This window comes from Cyanistes caeruleus, chromosome 16 (assembly GCF_971803275.1).
Source record: "Cyanistes caeruleus chromosome 16, bCyaCae1.hap1.1, whole genome shotgun sequence".
Lineage (NCBI taxonomy): Eukaryota > Metazoa > Chordata > Aves > Passeriformes > Paridae > Cyanistes > Cyanistes caeruleus.
This window is the reverse complement of record NC_141716.1, coordinates 6951419-6977523: the sequence shown is the minus strand read 5'-3', so window position 1 is coordinate 6977523 and position 26105 is coordinate 6951419. Positions and strand designations below refer to the sequence as shown.

At 45.9% G+C, this 26105-nt stretch overlaps 2 protein-coding genes across 2 annotated transcripts; one reads left to right on the top strand and one right to left on the bottom strand.

Annotated features, from left to right (window-relative positions):
• Positions 1–6474: 6474 nt before the first annotated feature.
• Positions 6475–18422, bottom strand: ARFRP1 (ARF related protein 1). The gene is made up of 8 exons (XM_023939707.2): positions 18182–18422; positions 17079–17178; positions 16609–16696; positions 16076–16158; positions 15360–15441; positions 15128–15198; positions 8932–9032; positions 6475–7411 (listed from the first exon to the last, which is right to left on the bottom strand). The coding sequence occupies exons 2-8, from the start codon at positions 17169–17171 to the stop codon at positions 7324–7326; spliced, it is 606 nt and encodes a 201-aa protein (XP_023795475.1). The 5' UTR covers positions 17172–17178; positions 18182–18422; the 3' UTR covers positions 6475–7323.
• Positions 18422–26034, top strand: ZGPAT (zinc finger CCCH-type and G-patch domain containing). Its single transcript, XM_023918071.2, has 6 exons — positions 18422–19505; positions 20145–20278; positions 20988–21146; positions 22135–22266; positions 22995–23406; positions 23849–26034. Exons 1-6 carry the CDS (start codon positions 18862–18864, stop codon positions 23985–23987), a joined length of 1620 nt encoding a protein of 539 aa, XP_023773839.1. The 5' UTR covers positions 18422–18861; the 3' UTR covers positions 23988–26034.
• The last annotated feature ends 71 nt before the right edge of the window (positions 26035–26105 follow it).

Sequence of the window (26105 nt, the reverse complement as noted above, 5' to 3'; positions counted from 1 at the left end):
TTTGCTTCTAAGCAAGTGTTGGGACACCATTGTCCTTCACAGGACAGCTTGGTTTTGCTCTGAGAGGTTTAAAGGGTCACTTACAGGGGCAGTACCTGTGCTCTCTGGTGACCAGTGACAGGACCTGAGGGAATGGCTGGAGCTGTGTCAAGGGAGATTTAGAAAAAGATCCTTCTCCCAGAGGGTGGTTGGGCATTACAACAGCCTTGCAGAGGTCACAGCCTGAAGCCTGAACCAGAGCTCAAACACCATTTGGACAACGCTCTCAGGCACATGGTGGCATTTTGGTATGTCCTGTGTGGGGCCAGGAGTTGGACTCAATGATCTTTGTGGGTCCCTTCCAACTCAGGATGTTCTGTGATTCTATATGGATTCATATTTCCAAATGATTAAAGCACTACATGAAAAGCCAAACCCACACTGTTCTTCATGTCTGGTTTCCCCCTGATGTTAAATGCTTAAACCCAGATAAAATCCCACAAAGCCACCGGCTGGTTTAAAGTGCTGAGGTGGGTCAGGTTGGGTTAGACATTGTTTGGAAGGTACTCTACATTACAGCCCCTCACCATGCTCACAAGGTACTTGGGCTCTAATGATCAGGCCTGGGCACTGCCTCCTCTTAGGTGAATAAAATTAGAATATATTAGTAAACTTTCAGGTGGCCTTTCACTTAAAAGAGTTTTTTCTTGGTAATAAACCCATGGCCACAACTACAACATCCATACACAACACTCTCTGTTTGGAACCATGAGCCCTCAATGTGTTATTGTCTGAGTCAACAGGAGCCTTCCCTCAGCAACTCTTTCTTCACCCTTGAAAAACAATTGTAATTACACAATATTTAGGGAAAGAGGGCAGAAAACCTGCTGTGTCCAAGTGACTGAGCAGTACTGGGGATCCCACACCCCACAGGGCCATGTGGGTGTGGGGAGAATCAAGGTCTCTGTTGTGGTGTCCTTTGTCACTGCCCACCCAAGCATCACCCTGGGCCACCCAGTGCAGCAGAATCCTGTGCTTGATGTGAACATGGAGGAGCTCCAGCAGTGTGGTGACTTAGCTGTAACATGGGAGGGGAGCTGGGAGACTTGCTCATTTTCCTATGGAAACACAAGGAATGACAATTTCCCAGCTATTGCTGTGAGGACATGAGCACAGTGAGGATGTGTGTTGGGTGGCCAGTGCTGCTGAGCCTTGGGCACGTGGATTTCAGGGTGGTTTTGAGTGTAAAATGTAAGACAAAGAGTCCAGATTGGCTTCAGATCACACAGATTCCCTGCTGCTGGTTTCTATTCCTGTCTCTCTCTACTTCCTTCTGTGATACTGCATCTTGGTAGGTGATTTATTGGACTTCTTTCAATCTTCCCAGAAGCTAAGATTAGAGCTCTTTAGCTGGGAAACTTGGGAGATAAGAATAGGAGTGTACATTTCCCCCTCCATGACTCTGAACCTGAAAGAAAAAATCAGCTCTGAGCATATCAACCCCAAGTTCTTCTTTCACCCAGTTTCATGTGTTGTGTGCTGTCATGTCATGGAGGAACAACCTTGCCTATGATTCAGCACCTCTTGTCTGCAGAGATCCCCTGCCCTTTGACACACCACATGTACTCACAGGCACTTATTAGTCTTCCACAGCTTGTGGTGTAGGCCATCCCATGATCCTGCCTCTTCTCATGGCATGGAAATGAGCTGTCAAAATTTCCACCACGCTGAGGATGTGGGCACAGCCCGGGGAGACCTTAATCCTTGCCATGTGGGATTGGCTGGTTTTGGCTCAGTTGTCCTTTCCCAGGAGGCCAGAGCTGCCTTTGCCCCCGCTGTTGTCCCTGCTGATGGGCAGTACTGGGGGTTTCATGTGTAACTGCCAATATCTCAGTTAAAAACAAACCTTGTTTGTGTTGGAGTAGCAAAATCTTTCAACAGGGCAGGATACACCTCAGCATCCCCCAGGTCCTCCTATTCCCCTGGCAGAAGAGCCCATCTGGAAGCCCTTGGTCACAAAACCCAGCAAAAGCTCACCACGGAGCTGAACTTGATGATCCCTGTTGGTTGCACCCAACTCAGGATGTTTAATGATTCTCTGAAATACTTTGTTGCCCGTGCATTCCTCTGCCTGTTACTATTACAGGCAGTGAGGACGTGCGGTGCCTAACACCAGCTTCTGGGAACAGCAAATTCCTCAATCCTCCTTATGACCGCCCTATAGAATGTCTTTATTCTTTGTGGGAGTCTGACTCGAAAAAATTCTAATGAAAATTTCTGATGAAATGGTATCAGATTCTGACTTCTGAGAACTGGCAGAGGAGTTCCTGGCTATGAACTGAACTGCAATGTAACAGAAACAACTCCACAGGTTTCTGTTTCAGGAAAGCACTTAAGAATACACTTAATTTTACAGTGAATGTAGTTTGCCCTCAGAGAAATGCTTCAGGTATGTGCTGGATACAAATGGCTTAAGACTACATGGAATCAGAGGCTTAGGTTAGTTCCTACAAATATTTAGCATGAAATGAAGGATATACTCTTCAAATGATGGAGAATCATAGAATCCCAGAATTCCAGGTTGGGAGTGACCTCAAGGATCATCTAGCCCAACCCTTCTTGGCAAAAGCATAGCCTAGACAAGATGGGTCAAGCACAAAAAGAAGTCACCACTCATTAATTAGCAGTGCTAGTGAGAATGCTACATATTGGTCCAGCTCAAGGAAAGGACCCTGTGTGTTCCTAAGTGAATATATCCACCACCTCACCTTCACAACGACTTTGGGTAACACGTGGGAAAGGTGGGACTGCACAGACATGGAAAGACAGGAGGAATGTGGTATTCAAGAGGACACTCATAACAACATGGAAATTTTAAAACTCATTTAGCATCAGCACCTTTAAGGAAAAAGTACAACCAAGAAGGAATGAGGAGATTCCTGCCTCCTGATTTTGTGTTTAAGAAGAATGTCAGGCAGAGTTCCAGCACCATGCAGCTAACTGCCAATCTTCCTCCTCTCCTTGCTTCCAGATGACGAGTATCTCATTTGTGAAAAACCTTTAGGTAATTTTTTCCCCTGGTGTTATTGCATACTGTGCTGTCCATGTTTTCTGAACCAGATCTGTGCCATTTTCCAGGAGGTCTGATTCTTCTTAGTACTCATTCGTTGCTTTAGCAGGAATTTTAAGCATCACTCCCTTCTGATGTAATGGGTGAAGGTTTGTGATTGGATGTAAGCTGTGCAGATGAAATTATCTGAGAACAGACACTGCTGAGAGTTGGGACTAGATCCTCATGAAGGCAGTTTGGGAATAAAAAAAGCTTGAATATCCATAAAGAAATTAATGGAAAGCCCCCAGAAGTTGTCATGGAAGCTGGTTTTACCAGAGGAGCAGAGGGAACAACTCCCTTAGGGATTGCAGAAGCAGAAAGAACTAAACCCAAGGGTAAAGTTGCAGGAAATACCCAAGGTCAAGTAAACAATAACTAGTGTTATCCACCAGGAATGTTTCATATGGGATTTCCAAGTGGTATAAAATTCCAGCATAAAAAGAACCTGCTCCAGTTTTTCTAGCATCCATTGTAAGAGCTCTGCAGAGGGGAGAAGCTCTTGACATCTCATCACTTCCCCTTATCTCTCAGGAGTGAAATTTGAGACAAATTTGAGTAGAAAACTGTGCCAGGAGTGAATTTTGAGAGCTCACCCAGCCTAGAACCCGTCTGCAAGAAAGGGATAATTCAGCCTGCCTTCATTAATTGTTCAAATTGGTTTTGGGAAATCTATAGACAAATACTCAGGTTTTCAGGTGTCTGAAAACAGCCCCAAAACTGAAGGCAAACTGAGCCTGTGGTGCTGCTTTGGGTAAAAGCTGAGGAGCAGCAGCAGAGCTGGACATGGAGGCAGAATCCACTGTCTTTCATGTGTGGATACTGCTGGCTATGGCTGCCAGGAATTACCATCCATAATAATCAGCTTTTTTGATTTAAAGGGTTATTTGTCAAGTGCAGTGACAATACTACTCTGCCTTTCCCTAGAAGTTCTCTCCCTGACACCATTTGCCAGTGGAGACATCCCAGGATACTGTTAAAAATCCAGTAAAATGCCTAGATCAATTCAGAACCCTCCAAAAGTACTTTAAGGCAGGTTTCTAGCTGTGCCTTACATTTCCAAACCTGTACTAGTAGGTCAGTCAGTTAATCAAGAACACTTCTGGAAATCATGACTAACCCAACAATCTCATACACAGCTAAAACATCACTGCCAAGAGACTCATTCAAGATTGTAATCTGTACTGTAACAGCAGATCCTTTCCCTAAACAAACTGCTGGATTTGCTGGATGTGTCAGCAAATCAGAAGCAGGACGATAAGGAAGAAGAGACTAAAAATAACTCAGCAATAAAACCATCCTACTGCACTGGATATTAAGGCCACTTCTTGATAATTGCTTGATTTCAGCTCAGCAGAGTAGGAAGGATGGCTGGGGGCACAGACCTTAAAGAGCCTCTGCTTGCTCCACTTTCTGAGACAGATGTTAGCAGCCAGAGACCGGACTTTGAAGCTGGGTCTGATTTGTCTTGGCCTTTTGTGTGGTTCTGTGGGACAGAATGTCGTAGGAAGTGGGATGAGCTCTGACCTCAGCACCAGTGCAACCCTCGGTGCACTCGTCACTGCTGCCTTGTGTGGGGACAGGATTAGGTCAGACCAGCCAAAAGTGCTGTCATTCAGCTACTATGTGTCTTTCCAGAGTTCCAAATGAAGATGGAATTGCCAGCACACAGGCAGCACTGGGACTCAAAGATTCACTGGGAGTCTAAATGCTTTAGAAGTGGTTTTTTAGCTCTTGCGTCTTGCAGCTATTTAATGTTTGCATAGGAAATTCCAGATGGGTGAGAGAAATGTAATCATCTGCCAATGCTCAAATATGGGATTCTCTGCTGAAGTTATTAAACTCTTACCTTTATCTCACGGACAGCATGCCAAAGGAGACAGCAATTGCAAAGTGCAGATGATCAATCTGTTTCTCCATGGGAAGATAAAGCAGTTTTTTAGGCAATTTCAAGCATGGGCAAAACAGGTCAAATAAAAATGTATCAAAAATCTGGAAAACTGAAATTTGAACTTTGAATTCAGTAACATTCTTGCTTTGTATGAGGTCTGGTAGAGGGGTCACTTAAAAAAACCAAACATTTCAAATATGTCTGTGCTTCCTGTAAGCATAAAATGTGACAAATCATTAAACTTCTGATCAAAATATAGAAATTGTCCCATCTGCTGGGATACTGCCGTGGAAGGTCACTTTGAATTAGAGTGAACTTTTCATTGGTGGTTTCAGAGAAATCCTCCCTGATTTGTTGTGGCCAGAGCACACCCATACATACCTATTCCAGCTTGGGCATGTCTCTGGGAAAAGGACTCTCCCACGCCTGAGAACTTGGAATCCTGAAGTCAAAACATCGGCTTTAAGACCCCCTGCTGATATGGACAACAAAGCAGACTATGTCTAGAAACTGTTTTGTCCTTTCTGGTTTCTTAGGGAAAAAAGAGAGCAAGACATATGAAAATAATGTGTGGAAATCTTGGAAAACCCCTTGTGTCCCAAAGAATAGACATTTCAAGCTACTTGACTAAAGTGTTTTGACTCTCAGCAAGGTACTTTTGTTCATTAGTTACTGTTTTACATCTTCAGTTTAATTATCAGTAACAACTCTGCCAACCCAAACAGCCAGGGCCACAAAGTCACCTTGAAAACACCCAGGCTTTCCAAGTGTTTTCCAAGATCCCAGCAAGAGAGATGCCCCTGATAATCAAAGGCCATTGGTTCTCCAAAATCTCAGCCCTGCATCACATGCAGCACCACTTCCTACAGTGGGTGAGTGATTTCCAAGGGATCCTCCACATTCACAGAACACACAAGAAGAAAGTCTGTGTCACTAGGTCTGAAGGAGCCTTACTTCTCTTACTGAGAAGCAAAGATTCTGCTCCCTCATTTGCAATTATTTCCACTGACTTCATGAGCTTAATGACACAGCCCAGCTGCCTTTCTGCCTTGACCCAAATGTGAGTGAATGAATGATGTTCTCTCTCAAAAAACATCTACGTTGAGTTCCACACAGAAAATTTAGCAGAAAGTTCTTTGACAGATGCCAACTAAGAGACTTTAAATGAATACTACAGACTGGCTCAGGTACAGCTTGAATAATGGCCCCTTCATGATGTCAGCAAACAGCACAGAACATTCACCAGTGCCAGGAGTAAATAAAACAGCAGAGGAGCAACACCCATTGCCAAACCACCTTGAAATTCACGTAAAAACTCATATTCAGGGAAATGATAGTGATGTATCAGCAGATCTAGCTGAGTAGGTGATGTAAGCACTGAGCACTGTTTCACTTTTCAGTGCTGCCTTTCTGTTTTTTCCTACATTAAAAAAACAAACCAAACCTAAGGGCTAAGTACTGCTATTCCCAAATACCATTGTTTCAGCCAGGGAAGTTCAAATAAGTAGGAAGCTTTATTGCATACTGATTTCTCCCTGCCTAGAGGTTGTTTTCAGCTTAGAAAGATCACAGAGAGGGCCTTGATTCACTCCAGTTACAGAAGATCCCAATTACTCTTAGGATTAAAGAGAATGCACAGAGACTGGCAGTCAGAGCAAGGCAGTGCTTCTGGAATCCATTTCCTGGTAGGAATATACATTTCAACCAGTGCAGTTGGATTGGATCAGGTCTTTTCTATCCTTAACAGTTCCATGATCCAATGACCACTGTGCAGTTGCTGGTTTCCACATCTTTTACCACAGGTTAAAGTTATGAATCGACACCCCGAGTGAAAATCAAGTTCTAACCAGCGCTGTCTCTCCCCACTACACAAACAGCAGCATAACAGGGCCAGTAACACCCTGCAGGAACATGGGGCTGGAGCAGCAAGGATCTTTGCAGTTAGGAAGAACAGCTACTCCTCAGACTGTTCCTCCCCTTCCATATTCACCTATATATTTCCTTCAGGAATTCCTTCATGTCACTGGCCTCCAGCCTGTTAGATTAACAAATCAGGAATCACAAACTAAGATAGTAGAAAATTAAGTCCTTTGCATCAGCAATAACGTGTGGGTTGCTACATAGAATGCTCTGAGGCCAATGACAATACCTAAAGTAAGAGATTCCCACCCCCCACCCAGTTGGAATCCTTGTCTCAAGGTTTTTTTAGACACAGAAAGAGAATATTTGTCTCCAAACTTAGGAAAGAATCAGGTGTAATAGGAATCCAGTGGATCACCTTCTTTAAAGGGAACACAAAAGTGTGTGGAAAGAGACTGTCCATTGCTTGGCTGGCTCGGAGTTCCTACGTGATGTCCTTCTTTCTTGGGGGGCGGTGGATGTTCCTCACCACGCACTTCACCATCCATTCAATTCCTTCATTCACCCCTTTGCTAAGGAAATAAGACAAACAGACAAGGTTTTAGAATAAACCAACAACAAGGAGCAACCAAGAACAGAAACATGGATCATATAGGCCCTAACTGAGCCCTTACATTAGGAAGGGAAGGGCTCTACTCACCCCAGATTTATTTGTTGGCATTTCTGTGTTATTTCTCAGGCAAACAATAAGGATCTGATTTCTTTTAGCTCAGCAATATATATGTGTATATATATATATAAACACACACCTCCATCCTTTATTTTTCTGGTGTCTGTGCACGTCTACACCCAACTTACTCACCAACTCTGTGGAAATCTTGGGATGAACAAGCATCAAACCCACCTGACAGCTGGTTTGAGGTCATTTTGCCACAAACCTCACACTAGTTGTATAAGCTTTTGCAATCCTGGTTCCAGCTTTCTGTAATCATCTGTGCTGGGGCTGCTAAACAAGTCACCACCTTGCTGGTCTGCACAGCTCCCCAGACATGACTTCCATGACTTATTTATTCTTTTACTGCAAGCTCAAACTGGAATTTTGAAAGGAAATTCCACACAGATCAAAACTAAAAGTGTTTGTACAAAAAGAAAAAACCCACAACTGAAAAGGTTGTTTTTCATAAGGTTATTATCTAAGACTTCTTCCAGTCAGTGCTTGAACACTGTTCTTGTGGTCATTCACCTGCTTAGTGGCATGTGATTTGTAGCAATGCAGACAACAGATTCTTTTCACAGTTCAAGAATTTTTTGTTATCCTTTGCAGTAGCTTGTATGATAACAAAGAAAAAAATTCAGAGCTCTAGATTCAGGCAGTAATTCAGCCAAGAGTGTTTCCACCACCTGGAACAAAACTTTTGACTTATGCCAAGTAGCACTTTTCACTTAAAGAACTGAAAGTACAAAGAACCAAAGTACTGCAAGTCTCGATACTCAATAAGGATGCTGAGATATCAAGAATCCAGTGGGTTGGTCAAGGTCGTGGCATGCAGCTGTGTAAGCCCAAATGAGAGTCTGTTTCAGTCATCAAATTTTAAACCACAGGCATTCCCATGTAAGAGGACTCCTGGAGACTGTGATATCATCCCCAACACAAAGCTCATCAGCATGCCAAAGAATATGAAAGCTGACACATAATTACGGCAGCAGCAGTGAAGCACCATCCATTTATCTGGCAGAGGCATCAACAGCTGCATTTTCAACTGACTTCTAACCTAAAAGTCAGGAGTTGCAGCAAACCAACATCTGCAAGGATTATTGTGTACAGAGAAGGGATGATACAGGACAACAAATATGCCTCCAAGCCCCGCTGCTCTCAGCCAGGAGTACATTTCCACTGTGTTTTACAGGCAGGATTTACAGACAAAGTTACTGAGCTGGTGTAAATCCAAGGTTCTCCAACAAGTGTCTGTCAGTGTTGGAAGGAAGCACAGTTCCCTTTGAAGGCTTAATAATTCCTGTTGTGCTGCTCTGTGTGTGACACCCCAGAGCTGCTCAGCCAACCAATTCTCAGTCTACCCCTTCTCATACTCACCCAGTAAGGGCTGAGCAGGCTTGTGTCAGGCAGTCTCTCTTCCCAATCTTGTTAATGCAGTCACTAAACGCTGTCTTGATATCAGGTATTGAGAGACAAGTCTGCAAAGAGAATCAAATTAGAGTCTGTGCTACAAGACATGGTGACCCTCTTCCACAATGAATCCTACCATGACTGCAGTCCTGCTTCAGTCAGGATGGCAACGCTGTGAGGTTAAACCCACTCATCCACCAACACAAGAAGCTCACCTCTTTGAATTCCAAAGGAATGAACAAATTCTTTTTTCACCAAAGAGAATGCTGTTTGCTGATAGTACACACACTGCCTCACCTCCCTGATCCTTCATCTACACAGTTCTAAACAAATAGTCCTGAAAATGAGCACAACCTGCACCCTTCTAAGGACACCCATTCCAAGCTTCTCAACAGCTTGCATTTACCAGGACACTACAAGAGCTTTAATATTTACAAAGCCTTTTGAAGTAGCGTCCCTGCCATAAGCTCAGCTGACTTTTTGCCAGCATCCTGGGCACTCTGACAAAACAGGCTGTGATTTTTCCTCAGTTCTCAGCACATTCCTTGGCATTACAGCCATGCCCCACCAGCACTTGTCTGTTTGCATTCAAAGAAAACACTGGCAGCACTGAATGCAGCACGTTTTCTGATGCCTGATGTCACTGAGCTCTTGACCCTCAGCAGGTCCTGAACTTCTGTGAGGCTGCCAGGATGCTGCTGGGAACTGGCACAGCACTTACACAGCACTGGTTTACTGGGGGACAAATCATAAGCCCCCAGTAAACCAGTGGATTACGTTCCTCACATAAATCATGGTGTCACCACAAAGAATGTTAAAAGCTACAACAAAAGCAAACCTGCCCAACTAAAGCCTGGACTTGCACCTCCCTGAGCACTCAGTGCCTCAGAAACCTTGGACAAGCTGTTTAAGCAATTCAGCTGGCCACAAGCCCACCTTTCCTCCTCTCTGCAAAGACATTCTGGACCTTCAACAAGTCTCAAATATGTGTTACAAAAACCTCCAGTCAGGCCCACATACGTGTTTTGGACAAATGTTTACACAAATGCCAAACTGGACCCTTGTTGGTCCTGAGGATTGGCCAAGTGGATGTAAACTCCAAGAGAACAGAAATATGAGAATTAATGTTACCAGCCATCCATTTGCAAAACACTGATTCTGGAGACATTAAATACAGGAAATGTTTGTGGACAACAGAGGTAGATTTCATTGCTTGTACACAGGAGGGGATCTTAAGAAATGGCTTGCAAGTTTAACAAGCGCCAATTCACTCAGGGCCCTTGACTCCATTACTTGCGCAATTTTTAATGACTGTACTTTCTTATGACCTCAGGTGCATTTTAAACTTGCCCTTTCAAACAATGACCTGGAAATTGTATCCAAAAACATTACTGGCATCATTCCACAGAAGAACAATTTAGGTCAGGATTTTTGACAAGTGAAAAATGTGTGGTTCATATAGATAAGCTGTCAGCCACAGAATAAACAGTTAGTTTAAAAAAAAAGAAGCAACAACAATTAGCAACTCTACAGCAAGTCAGGGAGCTGGAATTCAAACCAGTAGGTCTGGAAGATGGGCAAGAGATTATAACCAACCAACCACTCTCTACTGGTTTGTAAAAGCTGCTCCCTTAGCCTGGTATGGTATGCCCACTGCACCATAAGAAAGGCAGGTCCAAATGATTCCCTTTTTAACCCAAAGCCCTGGACAGAACAGTTACCCAAAAACTGGGAAGGAGAAGGAGCTGCATGTCAGTAATCTGAGCTATTTTTCACATCTTTGATTTTTTCAAATGAGACTTGGCAGCAGGAAGGTTAAATCTCAAGGCAGCTGAAACTGAGAAAATGTTTCTTGAAATACACTTTAAGCTTCTCAGAGTTTAATATCATTATATAATCTTGAGCCTACCCTTTCCTTCTCCTTTTCTGAATCATGACACATTTTAAAATATTTTAAAATAAATCAGATAAAGTGTTCAAGATATGAAGTAACAACAGAGAGTACAGTCATGCTGTCCTTGATTCCTCAACTTCTACTTGCACAGGGGGCAAAGCATTCAGGCAATGAACTTCCCAACAGCACCAGCAGACCAGGACACCTGCACCTACCCAGTAGCACAGAGAACCCACATCCTTCACCTTGCCCATCCCTGAAGCCTTTAAGAGTCCACTTTTCCCAAGGCAGCTGACAATGACAGCCATTTTTATCTCCCAGTATAAACCATTGTTATAACTTCCCTTTCCCACCTTCTGGTAGAGCTGTGGCATGCCCCACCTTCCACAGAGCTGCACAGCCATGGCTTTCCATGGAAATCTGCATCAGAAAGAGTTTTGCTTCTGAGGAGACTGCACCATTCACACTGTCACAGCAGGATATCACTGCATCACCAATCCCATTCTGAGGAACATCATTTTTCCTTTGGGATGAAGTAGAGCAGCACAGCAGAGGGGTAACACCAAACTATCACAGCTAACACCTTGTCTTAGTGTTCCAGGGAAAGCCCTGAACTGGAATCTCATGTGACAGACAGCAGGGGTTGAGGCAGATTATCCCTCACTTCAGCAAGGGGCATCTGAGCTTCTCATGCTCAGGGGAAAATGTCAGCTGTGGCTTCCAAGTTCCCCTTCCCCCCAGCCACATTACAAAATATTTGTTTACAGATGTGTTTTGTTTCTCAGCTGCAAACCCATAACCTAAGGGCAAAGAAGGGAAGCTGGATCTGTGATCACATCAACAGTGCTCCATTACAGTAACACAATCCACAGTGACCTTTCAGGAATGATGGTATCTCTCAGCCAGTTCACAGGAACCTCACACACAACACATGACGAACCAGATTTCCATCTCAGCTTCCCCAAAATAACACACTGTGGAATTTCTTTTGATGTAGGCTCCTCCAGGCATAATCTAGCCAGGACTGAACCAAATTCCTCCTATGAAGGGTTCAGAATAGCATTACCCAAAGTAAGACTCAGCAATGGCACACCTAAAAATCTATCAAGCAGCAAGGCAAGTTTTAGACAAAAAAAGATTGTAGAGCCTTTGCCCATTTCCCAAATCCACTGGAGCAAAGATAATGCTGCTGCCTGGTCTCCTGTCAGGATAAAACTGGAAGCATGGGTAAAACCTCAAGAAGAGGCTCTTTAGTCATCTCAAGAGTAATCAGCCATGAGAATGGAACTACAAAGAAAAACAACATCAAGGTGGATTGTCTAAATAAAACTATTTCACAAAAAGTCTGATTCACCTGACCTATGCTGTGGGGCTACCCATTTTATTATGAGTTTGTTTTAAATTAGAATTTAAGCTTCTTTAAATTTCAAGAAGGAATAGTATAGCCTCAATTTAAACCATCTTATTTAAATGAAAACTAATTTTACAGGGAAGCTGTGGTAGGTCTTCAGTTGGAAACTCAAATGGCTTTCATGCAGAAGATCTGTTTTCTAACAACTGTGTGGAAATGAGCATTCTGCTACTCACCATGACTCCTCACATTTTCCAAAGGCATGAGGAGGCTTTTCAACATTCTGGAAATTTCAAATTAAATTTCCAAAACTTATCTTTAGATGAGGATGGCAAAACTTCCTCCCAGACATGGGTCATCATACAGCACCTGGTAACTTTCACATTGTTAAATTTCAGATGCTGTTTTTGATGAGTCATGTTTTGCCAGTATTTTGAATAGTGTGGCATAATGAGCCATTCTATTCCCAAATTGTAACAGCTCATTGTAAAGCTTAGAAATACATACCTTGCATAAACCTTTCAACAGCTGCATTCACATCAAAACAGCAAATATCAATTCTTATTTTGCTGTTTTTTCTACAATAAGCCATATTTTCAAAAGTGGCATTCTGAGGTGAAAGGGAGTTCACAGGAATTAAACATCAGATATTTTATTCTCCTTCAAAGCAACAGTTACTTTAAAAACCCAAACAAATTCCTTCCTCCAACACACATTTGACTCAGTTTTTAAATTATTTATAAAATAATCCAGTTTTGAAGCCCCGCTGAACACAGAGCATTCTCCTGATACCATAAAATATCACACTCAATGTTGTGAGAATTAGAATTGGTGTTTTGCAGTCAATGACCATGTTTTATCCCCTGGAATGACCAAATACCACTCATGCTTGGCCATGCTGAGAGGACACAATGTACTCCTGGAGAATTCTTAACACTTTATGCAATTTCAGGTTGCATCAGTACTTTTGTTATCTTAATAACAGAATGTAAACTTCAAAAACAAACTGTATCAGATGTACTATTTCTGATGTATTTGATCACAAGCCTTCTGCTGGCCTTTATACACATCATCATCAAGAATTACCCTTCATCTCAAATACCAGCAAGGTTAAGATACCACTTATCCTCCTATATCAGAGGGATGCTGGTGAGAATTTCCTACAACAGTTTTATGTCTGGAGATCCAAAGAAGAAAAATCTCTATCAATGCTCATTATCAATTTTATTCCAGAGGTCTTCCATTCTGCTACATCAGAGGAAAATAAACAAGTTACTGAGTTTTCTCAACTTTTTTTTTTTAAGTGAACCTCAGTAATTACTGAAAAATAAACTATAATCCCCTTAGTGATTATATGTCTCAGCATTCTGTCTCTGCTGGGTCCATATCCAAGATCATTCTGCAGGAGTTGACCTCTAAATATCCAATGTAGGTATTTCTTACAAGCAGGCAAACCTCCAGTGGGTTTAGCTTTGCTAATCTCTTGTTGTAGCTTGTAGTAGTACACCTGCATGAAGGCACTAAGTCTGTGGGATTGTCTTGGACCCTCCAAAGGGAGCAAGAAGTCAAATTTTCTTTGAAAGCCTGTTCCAAATATCTCTTTCTAGTAATTTAAAGAAGCCCACTTGTTCAATTATTTGTCTTTAGTCTGACTAGAGTGTCAGAACAGCCAGTGTCTGCAGGCTGTAAGAAAATATGTATATACAACCAAAAGAGAAACTGGAATAACTTTCCAGGTCACTGCTTGGAGCTTGTCCTCAACAGGTCAAGGCAAGAGTGCAGGCTGCTCCCTTGCAGAAAAGCTGTGGAGTTGCACAGAAATATGAGTGTCAATATTCTGGTTTCCACAGGAAAAAAGACAGACCATTTCCCCACATTCCAGAGACCACAGCAAAGGCAGGACCATAAATCTGCAGTTCAGTCTTGATCTCATGCTTTTACATGGAACTACATTTCTCTTATTGTTAAGACTAGATAATCTAGCTAAATTAGTTCATCCAAAAACCAATCTATGTTGTACTCGTAAAGTGTAACCAAATCCTCACAGGTTTCTTCAAGTACAATCGCTCAGACAAGTGTACAGTCCAGAGGAAGAACCTGGGAAGTATTTGCATCCTTTGGAACAAAGACTGATCCCAGCTGCCAGGGCTGGTGTCCCAAACCCTACTGGAAGCATCTGGCTCCATCTAGAGACAAATCACTGGAGTTGCAGTCCTGGAATTCCAGGTACAATGTCCAGGTATGATTTCCAGGAGGAAAACACCATGACCACCGTGGACACTCTCTTATCTTTTTTTCCATGCTGGGGGAGATAAGGATGTCCCGGGATGTGTCACCTAAACACTGCACCACCCACAAACTGTGAAATCCAAACCCAGAGTTTTACAGTTCAGAATAAGCTGGAAAGAACTCAAATGATATTATCAGAAAAGAGCATTCCTTGCAATTCCCTGCTGTCACTGATGGAATGCTCTAAAACAAACAAGTGTTGTATTGAACAGATCTTATCCAGTTATGGGGAAAGGATGATTTGCTTCACGTACATCTGCTGTGCTGTTCCTGGGTTTTAGAAGCACTGCATAAACAAAGTGCACTAAACATTGTTCTTTTCTGAATAAACAGGAAAAAACAGTATCAATATAATGAGTCACGATACAAGAAAGACCCACCATAGCTATGCAGTTTGTTCTGTTTACATACAGAGTTCAAAACTATGTGTCTGTAGGAAGCTCATTCATGGCACTGAAAAAGGGCTGGAGGAGAAAGAAAAAGAATAAAACTAAATTCAAAGCAATTCTTTCCAGCAGAGGGAAAGTACCATAGGATCAGCTCAGGTCTGTGGAACAAATTTAACATGAATGAAGAGTTCACCTTTCCAAGGCTTATTAGCTCATTTATGTAAATCCTGCATATTTTACCTCTACATCCTGCTTGTTGGCCAACACCAGAATGGGAACCCCTTCCAGAGCTTCACTGGTGATCATCTTCTCTACAAAGGACAGAAACAAAACCAGGTTTAGCCAGTTCTGGAAGTTGTACAAATGCCTGGCCCAGATTATCTGGACAGAGGGATGAAGCCAGAGCTCCTTCTTGCATTACAGTTTCATTTGGTACAACCTTTCAGGTCTATTTTGTTCACACTGTACTTACCAAAAGCTCTTTTGGACTCAGAGAGCCTCTCTTCATCGGTGGAGTCAATAACATAGATCACTCCATGAGATTCAGCATAGTACTGGAAGGAGAACACAGATATTAGTGTCAATCCACTAGGATCACTTGTTCCTCTTCTTGATTTTGTTTTAATTTGGTACAGTTTTGGTACATGTGAAGGAGATCAACCAGTTAGAGATAGCTGTATCCACAGTGTGCCTGGACAGAATGGAGGCACACAGCCTGTGCTGCCTGTTCTGCTTGCAAGCCTCAACACTCTGTGTGGAAAAGCTCAGCTGTGTGTCCCCAAAGCTTATCTCTATGGCACAACCCCAGATTTGGGTTGGTAATTGCTGTCTGTAACCAATAATGCAAATATTAAGCACAGAAATAGTGGAATTTCTGAAAAAGTGTTAATGTTAAATACTGGCATTATCAATAAGCCTGTGTGATTACCAAACTGTGTGATTGTAGTGGTTTGGCTCTAAAAGAGACAAAACCAATTATAAAAGAAATCATGGAATCACAGGATGGTTTGTGTTGGAAAGGGCCAACCATCTCCTTCCAACCCCCTGCCAGGAGCAGGGACACCTCCCACTGGATCAGGCTGATCAGAGCTCCATCCACTCTAGCTTTGAACACTTCCAGGGACGGGGCAGCCACAGCTTCTCTGGGCAAATTGTCTAAATCAGATAAAACAAAACCACATCTCTAACCTTGTCCCAAAGCGACTGCAGCTCCTCCTGCCCACCAAGGTCCCAGAACATCAGCCGAGTTTTGCCAACATCAATAGTTCCAACTAGAAGGAAGGAAGGGCAATCCAATGAAAACTACAGAAAAAGCACAGACACCTGCACACCCCACTCAGAAATCTGGGCTGGGACAGGCTTGTAGGGGAACTAATCATAGGCAGTGGCTACTTGCAACAACAGAGCAACACCTGCACAGGGCAATCACAAATATAGAGTGGTATCAGTGAAAATAATTCCAGAATTGGGCCAAGGAATTAACTCCAGGGAAATACAGTTTGAGGACAGCACTAAAATAGGATATCTGGAATTTTAATACTTCAGGAGTTTCTCCTCCTAAGCTAAGAAGGATTTTATTATCTACAACCTGGGCAGTTGGGAGATACAATCTCTGCGTCCAGGAACTATTCTGCCCTTCTGAATTCTTAAACATTTCAAACAAAACACAGCTGTTGACTAACTGCAAGAAAGCTGAAAAAATTCCACATGGATTTACTTACTGTTTAAGCCTACAGTGGTTGTGATTTTGGACAAACTCATCCCTTTGTAGTTCTTGTTAAATCGGGTTTTAGTTTGCTCAAGGAAGGTCTGAAAACGAATAGAACACAATATTTACTGTCAAACATTTTACTGGCTGGGGCAATTCACCCCAAACCTGCCTTTTCATTTCTGCACAATCCTGATAAAGCAGATCCTGCCCTACCTAATTTTGGACACACCACTCTTCTTGCTCCCTATTTTAGCAAGAAAAGAAGGGATCATAGGTGATTATGGGATTACCAAAGCCTCAGCCACATCCCTGAAAGCTTGTACTAAATTTAAGTAATGAGGAAAAGTTGACTGTTTGATGTGACATTACTAAAGTAACTCAGGACACAGTTGAAGAAAGATTGACCCTCGTTATAAGATTTATCCCTGGAGGATGTTTAGGAATGTGTCTGCCCTCCACAGGGTGATAAACAGCACTTACAGTTTTACCAGCATTGTCCAAACCCAGGATCAGGACACAGTACTCATCCCTCTGGAACATGTATTTATAGAGGCCTGACAGTAGTGTATACATCCTGGTCCTGCAATAAATGCCAGGAAATCAATTAACAAACAGGTCATTCCCAAAAGCCTCTCATGCCACAACACAAGTTTTTCCCGACGCCAGACAAATAAATTATGTTACTCTTTTATCAGTAACTCTCATATTTAGGCAATCCCAGGGAAAAAAAAAAACCACAGATCTAAGAGAGATCATGAAAATAGCTCAAGATCAAATTTGGGGTTTAAAGGGGAACACCCTGAAGGACCTGAACACCTCTTGCAGTAAATGTAAGACCCACAGAAAATGAAGTGAATTTCATAGAAACACAAAGGTATTTTGAGCAAGAATCCACAGAAGCTCACACCTGATTTTTGTGGTGCTGGATTTGCACACACAAGGCAGAGCAGCTTTGCTGGGATGCAGAAGCACTGGCACCAAGTGCTGCAGCTGACTCACATGCCATTGCAACAACCCTTCAGTTCACACGCAGATAAAGGGAACCTCAAGGCAGAGCCTTTGAGAGGCAGCAGCCTCTAAGCAAGTGCGTGGTTGAATAACCACTTTGAGTCAAACACCATTACCTAAAGGGAAATAAAAGCGTTCCAAAGCGGGAATCGGGGGTTTCACGGTAAGGGAGGACAGGGCACCTAAGGGTTAGGGGCTTCAATGCCACAGGTACCGGGGCCACCCTTCGCCTCCAGCTGTGCGAGAGCTCCTGCCGTGCCCCGGGGGAGCCCCGGCCCGCTCCCCTTGCAGGACAGCGACTGGTCCCGGGCGCGCCCGACCGCCGGCCTGCTCCTCCCTAACCATGGAGATCCTCCCGGACCCGGGAGATCCCTCCAGATCCAGAAAATCCGGGAGATCCGGCCCTTTCCTTCCCTGCCACAGCCAGTGACGGCTGAAGGGGAACACCGGCCCTACCGCCATTTCCCCCTAATGGCCCAGCGCCACGTCCCGGGCCAGCGACAGGTGCCAGGCCAAGCTCCCGAGCGCAGCAGGCGAGAAGAAGAGCCCCGAGCCCGAGGCCCGCGGCCCCTCACCTGGTCCTGGTGCCGGTGACAGGGTTGGAACCGGAGCCGGAGCCACCTCTCACGACTCCCCAGCGCCACCGGCCGCCGCCATTCCGCGCCCGGGCCTCTGGGAAATGTAGTCCTATCGCCGCTGCGACGGCGGTGCAGACGGGGTCTGTGGACTACAACTCCCAGAACGCCCAGCACCGCTGGCCTCCCGGGGACCCCGAGCGCTCGAGCGGGTGACGCGCTGGCGAGCGCAGACGGAAGTGGGGGCGCCGCGGCCGGAAGAGGGGGTGTCATGGCGGCTGTCATGGCGGCGGCTCGCAAGGGCCGATGCGGCTGAAGGCGCAGTGGGGCCGCCGAGGTGGCAGTGGCGGCTCAGGGAGGTGCTGCAGCCCTGGGGCTGAGGGAGCGCCCAGGCTGCGGGAGGAGCGGTGCCGTGCGCGGGCCCGGTGGGCGAGAGTGGACCCCCGTGGCGGGGGAGGGCAGGGCCAGGCCCGGCCTCTCCTCGGACTCTCCCGTCGCCTCTTGTCGCCTGTTTGCAGCAGGAGCATCGCCCTGATGATTTCCGAGGAAAAGAGCGTGACGGAGGGTAGATGACGTTTCTGCCAGCGAGGACTTGTTATCCAGAAGTGCTTGAGTAAACTCTGAATGTGTTTTGAGTTCGTGGAGAGGACGCGGGCAAAAGCGCCATTCTTGTGCTGAGGATGGATGAAGAGAGTCTGGAAGCAGCGATCCAGACCTACAACGCGCAGCTGGAGCAGGTGGAGCTGGCGCTGGGGGCGGGCCAGGACCCATCGCAGCAGTCCGACCTGATCCAGCTGCAGGAGGATTTGAAGCAGCTCATAGAACTGACCGAGTCGAGCCTGGTGGCTGTGAAAAAGAGCAAACTTCTGGCCACTTTGGACACAGATGCCTCCTCCTCCTCCCCAGCAGGTCTCCCAGGGCAGGATTCCCACCTGGAGAGCTCTGCCCAAGATGAGGAATACGCTGCTTTTAAGGAAGCCATTGCTGGGCTTGGAACAGATGAGGAGCCTCCAGCTGGTGACAACGAGATCTCCTCGGAGAGAGAGGGAAAAACTGGGGATAAAACCAAATCAAAGTGCAGTGAAGAGGAGGACGAGTCTGAGAGAGAAGAGGAGGAGGAGGAGTTGAGTGGGATGAAGGTTAAAGCCCCCTACTACAGCTCCTGGGGGACCCTGGAGTACCACAATGCCATGATTGTGGGGACAGAGGAGCTGGAGGATGGCAGTGCAGGGGTCAGGGTGCTCTATCTCTACCCAACCCACAAGTCCCTGAAGCCGTGTCCGTTCTTCCTGGATGACAAGTGCAGATTTAAGGAGAACTGTCGGTAAAGAGAGAGGGGTGGGAGGGGCCTTGTCCGTCAGAGGGATTAAACCTCCTCCAGAAGTGCTCTGTGGTTTTCTCAGGCAGGGAAATTGTGCCTTAACGTTTTTAAAATGTGCTGTGGTGAGCAGTGGCATCAGTTTAGCTGTTTTCTGTAGCTAATGCACAGATGAAGTGGAAAATCCCATGGGAAAGCTGCAAAGATGTTACATGGCTGAGTGGATAAATTAACAACTGATGAAGTATTTTAAAATAAAACACCCAAGTCTGTGGATAATGAACACACTCCTGTTGCACAGGGAGGTTTTATAGGCTCTGGTTTTGGGCATCTTCACCAGGATCAAGCCCAGGATGGGCTGGAGCCCTGCCTGTCTCTGATCCTGTTTATCCTCAAAGCCATGAACTTTTTAATTGGATGTGTCACTAGCAAGGAAGTTTAATTCTCTGGGGTGGGATGCATTCTTTGTTCTGTGACATAAATAACGTGTTTAAGGTGAAACATGAACAACTTTCCAACTGCAACAGCACATGGTCAAACTTCCCAAGTTACAGTGGAGGTTCCTCACCGCTGACACTCGTGTGCATTCCTTTTGAGGAAAGAAGGGATTTTCATTTGAAAACTCTTCTTCCTCCTTCCCTGCAGGTTTTCCCATGGTCAGGTGGTGTCCGTGGAGGAGCTCCAGCCGTTCCAGGAGCCCGACCTGAGCAGTCTGGGGGTGGGCTCAGCCTGCCTGGCCAAGCACAGTGATGGGATCTGGTACACGGCCAAAATCACCGGTGAGGGGGGACAAGGACTTTCCCGGGGCCTAGGGGGAAGGTGCAGGCTGAGCTTTAAGTGGATCTAAAACTTGGCTGTTGTGGTTAATGACAGAAAAACTATGTGGCTGCTGTCCTGAACTCAAAATCTTGACATAGGAAACAGCCTGAGTTTTGTCAGGCTAGAGAAGGCAATTAACTGGGAAACAGGAGATGCAAAGAGCAAAAATATGGAAAGGAAATGACTACGAGGTCATTAACTGCTCCAGGGAAGAGGGAGGGACTGCAGGAATTTACATGTATATTAGGTGAGAATTGCAATAATCTTTTGTTTAAACAAAAGCCAGGGAGCTGGCCCTGCCCAGCAGTTGCTGATAGCGGCTTCCCTCTGTTCTGGGAAGAGGGAGGGTTTATTGCCTCTTTCCATTTTTCTTTTAACTGTTATTAAATCAGAAGGGAGCAAGTCTAACTTCTTTTTAATTCCATTTCTCAACAGCCCATCTGTCTTGATTTGTACAGATAAATTTTGGGTGTTAACACAGGCATTGTGGAAATAACTTTTTATTGCAGTGGGTGCTTCTCCCTCCCAGACAGAAATAAAAATCACAGATTAAACCCAGAATTGTTTAGAGCTGTTCCTTGGGCCTCCCCCCTGTGTCATTCTGCTGGAGCTGACTCTGCTTTAGCTCCCTGTGTGCTGGAGCTCCTGTCCTTGCTGTTCCCTCTGCAGATGTGGACAGTGGTTACTACACGGTGAAATTTGACTCCCTGCTCCTCAAGGAGGCTGTGGTGGAAGGGGACAGTGTCATTCCACCCCTGAGAAGTGAAGATGCTGCTGAATCTGGCGAGTCTGATGAAGACAGTGTGGATGATTCTGGTTATGCCAAAGGTAAGGCAGTGGGGAGCAAAAGTGACTTGGGATTTTGTTCTGCTTTTCTCTGGCACCAGCTGACTGTCCTAGAGCTCTCACTCTGAGTGTCTCACTTTTGATGAGAGCAGTTGATCTCTTTGTGTTCCTGAAAGATTGAGAACAGTAACTGGCTGTTATGCTATACCTGCAAGCTAAAATCTTCGTTTTATGCAAATCCCTGGGCTAATGAAGGCTGGAGGTTTCCATGGGAACTTCCCACACGTGGAAGAAGAGGGTGTGATATTTTAGAGTTCCAAACTCTGAGCCTGTTTCTGACATGTCTGGCTGGGCTGAGTTAATAAGTGAATCAGGTTTTCTCATCCCTGGGAGCTCCATGACCCAGGAATGTGAGACCCAAGGAAATGGGAGTGTCGGTCCTTCCGGTGCCTGGATGAGGCTGCAGGAACAGCAATGTCCTGTTCTGCTGCTGAAAGGTGACACAGAGAGTGCTCAAGTGACTTCCTGGAAGTTGCACAGGCAGCACTGTCCCTCTGGTGGTGCCACAGCTGCATCACAGGACAAAGTCGCTCTTTACATTTAACTTGACAGAGATTATTGGATCCTAATAACACAAAATTAATGCTGTGGCCTGGAGTAGCCTCATACCAGAGACAAGGCACAGAAGGAGTATTAGGTGTCACTATGCTGAATTCTACTCAGATGTGTACATTAGTCTGTATTTTCATCCTGGAAGGAAGGAAGGAAAAGAATCATAAAACTCCTGGGTGATTCTGCCTGGAACTGGAAGGTGGTATGTGCATTAAATCAAGTGAAACCTCACATTTCAGTCACTCCCTGTGCAGTGTTTGTGGAAGGGGACAACTCAATAGGAGCTAAGTAAGGCTGGAGGCATGACTAAATGCTTTTAGAGTTGGAGAAGTGAGTTGTACTGTCCTGTAAGGGATGCCCCACACAGCAGCTTTATTCACCATTCCTGTTTCACTGATTCTCCTCTTCTGTTCCACAGTGATAGATTCAGGGGTTCCAGAGAACGGGGAATGGACCCCTGCCTGCAGCTCCTCTTTCGGTGGCTGGGAGGCCCATACTCGTGGCATTGGCTCCAAACTGCTTGTTCAGATGGGATATGAGTTTGGAAAAGGTAAGGGGAGAGGGTGCTCCTGGTACTCTGAGGAAAAGCCCAAGATCTTAGATGAAGCCAGAACTTTGCTGTGCTGAAGGGCCACTTGGCTGAGGCTCAGGCAATGTGCTAGGTCACAGCAGTGTTGGAGGGAAGAGGGGTGGGTTATTTCATGGAAGTGCAGGCATGTGGGGCACCAGCCCATGCCTGGTAATGGCAAACAGCAGAGACACTTGGGAGCATGGTTGAGTTCATGATCAAAGCCGTGAGAATGCTGTGGAGTGTTCAGAAGCTGGAGGTGGAAGAGAGCTGATCTGCAAAGCTTCTGATGTCTGTGTTAATGCATCTCCTGGCCTGGACACAGACTTCAAAGCCTGCTCAACTTGCTGCTCCCACCCAAATTGCATCGAGCCTTGGGGGCTCTGGGAGGGCCTCTGTGTCTCCGGTTCTCCCAGAGGAACCAAACCAGTTTTAAGTAGAACCAGGTTTGAGAAGCTGAGGATGTGAGGCTGAACCTGCTTTCACAGAAACCGGCCTGACAAATGGCCTGGGGCTAGGAATCACAAATCTCCTGCTGTGGAAGCCTCCTGGCCTGGCCTTTGCTGGTCCCTTTGTCTTGGGCAGAATTTCTAACTCTTGGTACCTCAGAAGCCTCTTTGCTTGATTTAAGCTTGTGACTGTCAATGTGAGCTTGTGGTGGGAGGTGGCTCGGAGAGGGGATGCTGTAATCACTCAGAGTCTCTCCTCAGGCTTAGGGAAGAACGGTGAGGGCAGAGTGGAGCCAGTGCAGGCTGTGGTGCTTCCTCGAGGGAAGTCCCTGGACCAGTGTGCTGAGGTGCTTCAGAAGAAGAAGCAGGGGAAGCTGGAGCCAGGCAAATCGAGGAAATGCCAAGCAAAAGGAAGCAACTCTGGACAGACAGGCGGCCGTAAGGCCCCGCGCAACGTGTTTGACTTCCTGAACGAGAAACTGCGCGGGAAGAGCGCTGGGGACAAGGCTGGGGGGATGGCTCTGCCCCAGAGGAACAGCAAAGAGATCTACCACGCCAGCAAAAGCACCAAGAAGGCCCTGAGTGTCAGCCTCTTCCAGACCACAGAGAAGATTGAGCAAACCCAGAGGGATATCAGGGGAATCCAGCAGGCCCTGGCGCGCAACATCGGGCGGTAGGAAAACGTTCTTTGGGATCAAGTTTGTGGTGCTTCTGGGGAGGGGTGGGCTTGAAATGAGATGTGGGAGGAACAAGTGAAATGTATCTGGGTGGGACTTAATGGGAAGTGGAGGAGAGAGTTCAGTGTGTGCTTCAGGCCAGCGTGGACACTGGCAGATGTGTCTGGGGTCCTTTGGGTGGAACTCAGGCTGTGGCAAAGAGAGGAGCTCTCTGAGGAAATGTGCTGGAGTCCTTCTCATGCCCACCTCTGCGGCATTGCTGTTGAGCATCCCAGGAGGACATTTTCTAGCCCAGATAGTGCTGAGCATCAGGTTATTCCTGGCTTTCAGCAGGTCCCTTGGGGTAATTCTACAGGAAAGGGCAAACCCCCCTGGAATGGAACAAGCCTGTGATCTTACTGTGCAGGATGACATTGCCACTGTGCTTTTTGCTTTCAGGCACAGCATTGCTGCAGCTCAGCTGGAGGAAAAGCTGGCTGATGCTCACAAGCAGCTGGGGCAGCTGCAGGCCCAGGAAGCCAGGCTGCAGCGGGAGCAGAAGAAAGCAGACACCCACAAGAAGATGACTGAGTTCTAGGTGCTGAGGAAGGTGTTGGACTGCAGGAGATGTCTTTCCAGTGCTCCTGGCCTCAGAGCCTCGATGAGCTGTCCTGCTCAGCTGGGCTTCAGGCTGCCCAGCCTAAAACTAGGCAAAAAAGCAGCAGTTTCTGGATGCTTCTGAGCTCTTCTGGGAGGGGAAGGAGTGCACATCCATCCAGCCCCAAAAGCATTCAGTGAGCCGGGCCTTGGATGAGGCCTAGCTACAAGGAATACAATTCTCTGCTCTCTTGCACTCTTCTTTCCTTCATATTCCCTGCACTAGCAGCTCCATCCAGAGTCTGTGGGTGCTCAGGTGACAACACTGCTGGCTACAAACCAGCTGAGGGGGCTTGAACAGCCCCACATCCTGCCATTAACTGTGGCTTCTGTCTGTGGCCACCTGCCAAGCTCAGGTGCAGGTAGGGTCCTGACTATGGCTGGGTGAAAACATCAAAGGTCAAGTGCTTTAGCTGCTCTCTGCCTTCTGGTTTTTACTATGGGATTTGTCTGAGAACTCCATTTTTGGAGGGGAGCAGTTCTTTGTAGTCTTGAGTGTAAGGAAGAGACAGAAAACTGACAGCTCAGATGTGGGAACCAGTAGCCTGGAGCATCAGATTTCAGCAGTTTGACTGTAAGAGTATCCCAGGCCATGCTGTAGCCAAACTCACTGGCTTGGCATGGAAAGCTGCCTGATTCCACACATAGAGCGCCATAGCTGGGGGAATAAGCCAGCAGCATAATGGAATTTCCAAATCTCCTATCCAGGAACAGCTCCACAGGGAACCTTGTGATTTTTGCCACCATTAGTTGGGTTTTACTGTCCAGGGTGGCTCACTGACCCTGGGTCCTTTTACTAAAAAACCTCAGGACCCTGATCCAGGTTGGGCTGGGCCCTGGATGAGCACAAAGAGCAGGTTCTGTGCGAGCCCAGCGTGCAGCACTGCAGTGGGAGAGCTTGGGGCTGGGCTGGAAGCAGGCCAGGCAAGCCAGATGCTCTTCCCTGCAACGTGGGAAGTGTTTGGACAGGAAGGATGTCCTCTCCCCTTGGTTACATTCTGTGTTGGTGGTGGCCAGTCCTTGCTTCAGAGGAGATGCTGGTTTCATCATCTGGTGGGATTTCTGAATTGTAAAGGCCTTTTTTTTAAAAAAAAAATAAAATTAGCAATTCATGCCAGTATCTTAAGTACACCAATTATTTTTAATTTAAGGAACCAATTTCCTTTTATTCTGGGGGTCATTTTTCTAATGAAAAGGTTCCTGTAGTACCCCCTTTTTTATCTATCCCTAAGAAGAGATTAAAAAACAAGCTGTCAGCCTGGGCAGGGCTGTGCCTGCTTGCAGGGTCAGGCTGCCAAATGAAGAAGAAAATCTGAGACTGAAGGAGATACGATCAGAGCTGTTCAGGTCTTGTGAGATTTCACATTGCTGCAGACACACCTCAGAAATGCAGCGAGACAGCAAAACCAAACAAGATGAACATCTTCAGGAAACCTGTGGGAATGAGTCTGTGCTCCTGAAGAGCACCTGGATCATGCTGTGATCCTGGTGGATGTGGGAGGTGTCATGGGCTGCCTCAGGCACTTCAACATCCATCGGTCCCTATTGGAATTGGCTGGACTGTCCTCATTGTTCTGAATTCGTGCTCTTCACACACGGGGCTCAACTCAAGGGTTTAACAATGGCCCTTCCCTCACAAATGACTGTTTGTTTCTCACACTTGAGTGTTGAGTGGTGACAAGGATTAATGTGCCCAGTTTAGTGTGAATGCTCGCTAAAGTGGCCCATGGCTGGAGAGCTGAGCTGGGCAGAGAAAATTCGGGGGTTTATTTTGAGATTTTATTTTGGGGGTTTATTATATGAGACTGTTATCATCATCTCTTGAGGAACTGAGTGTATGAGCCCCATGTCTTTGCTAAGTCCTATTTTACCCCTTCCTTGGGAACTCCACATCCTGTCTTGTCAGACTCCTATTCCAGTGGCTGCCACCTCCCACCCAGCGCAGTTCACGTCCCTGATGAATAAAGTTGGTGTTTCTTTTTCTCCTCTCTCCTTGTAAGGCGTTGTTCATTTGCAAGGTAATGATGATCTGGAGCGCCCCATTCCTTCCTCACATTGG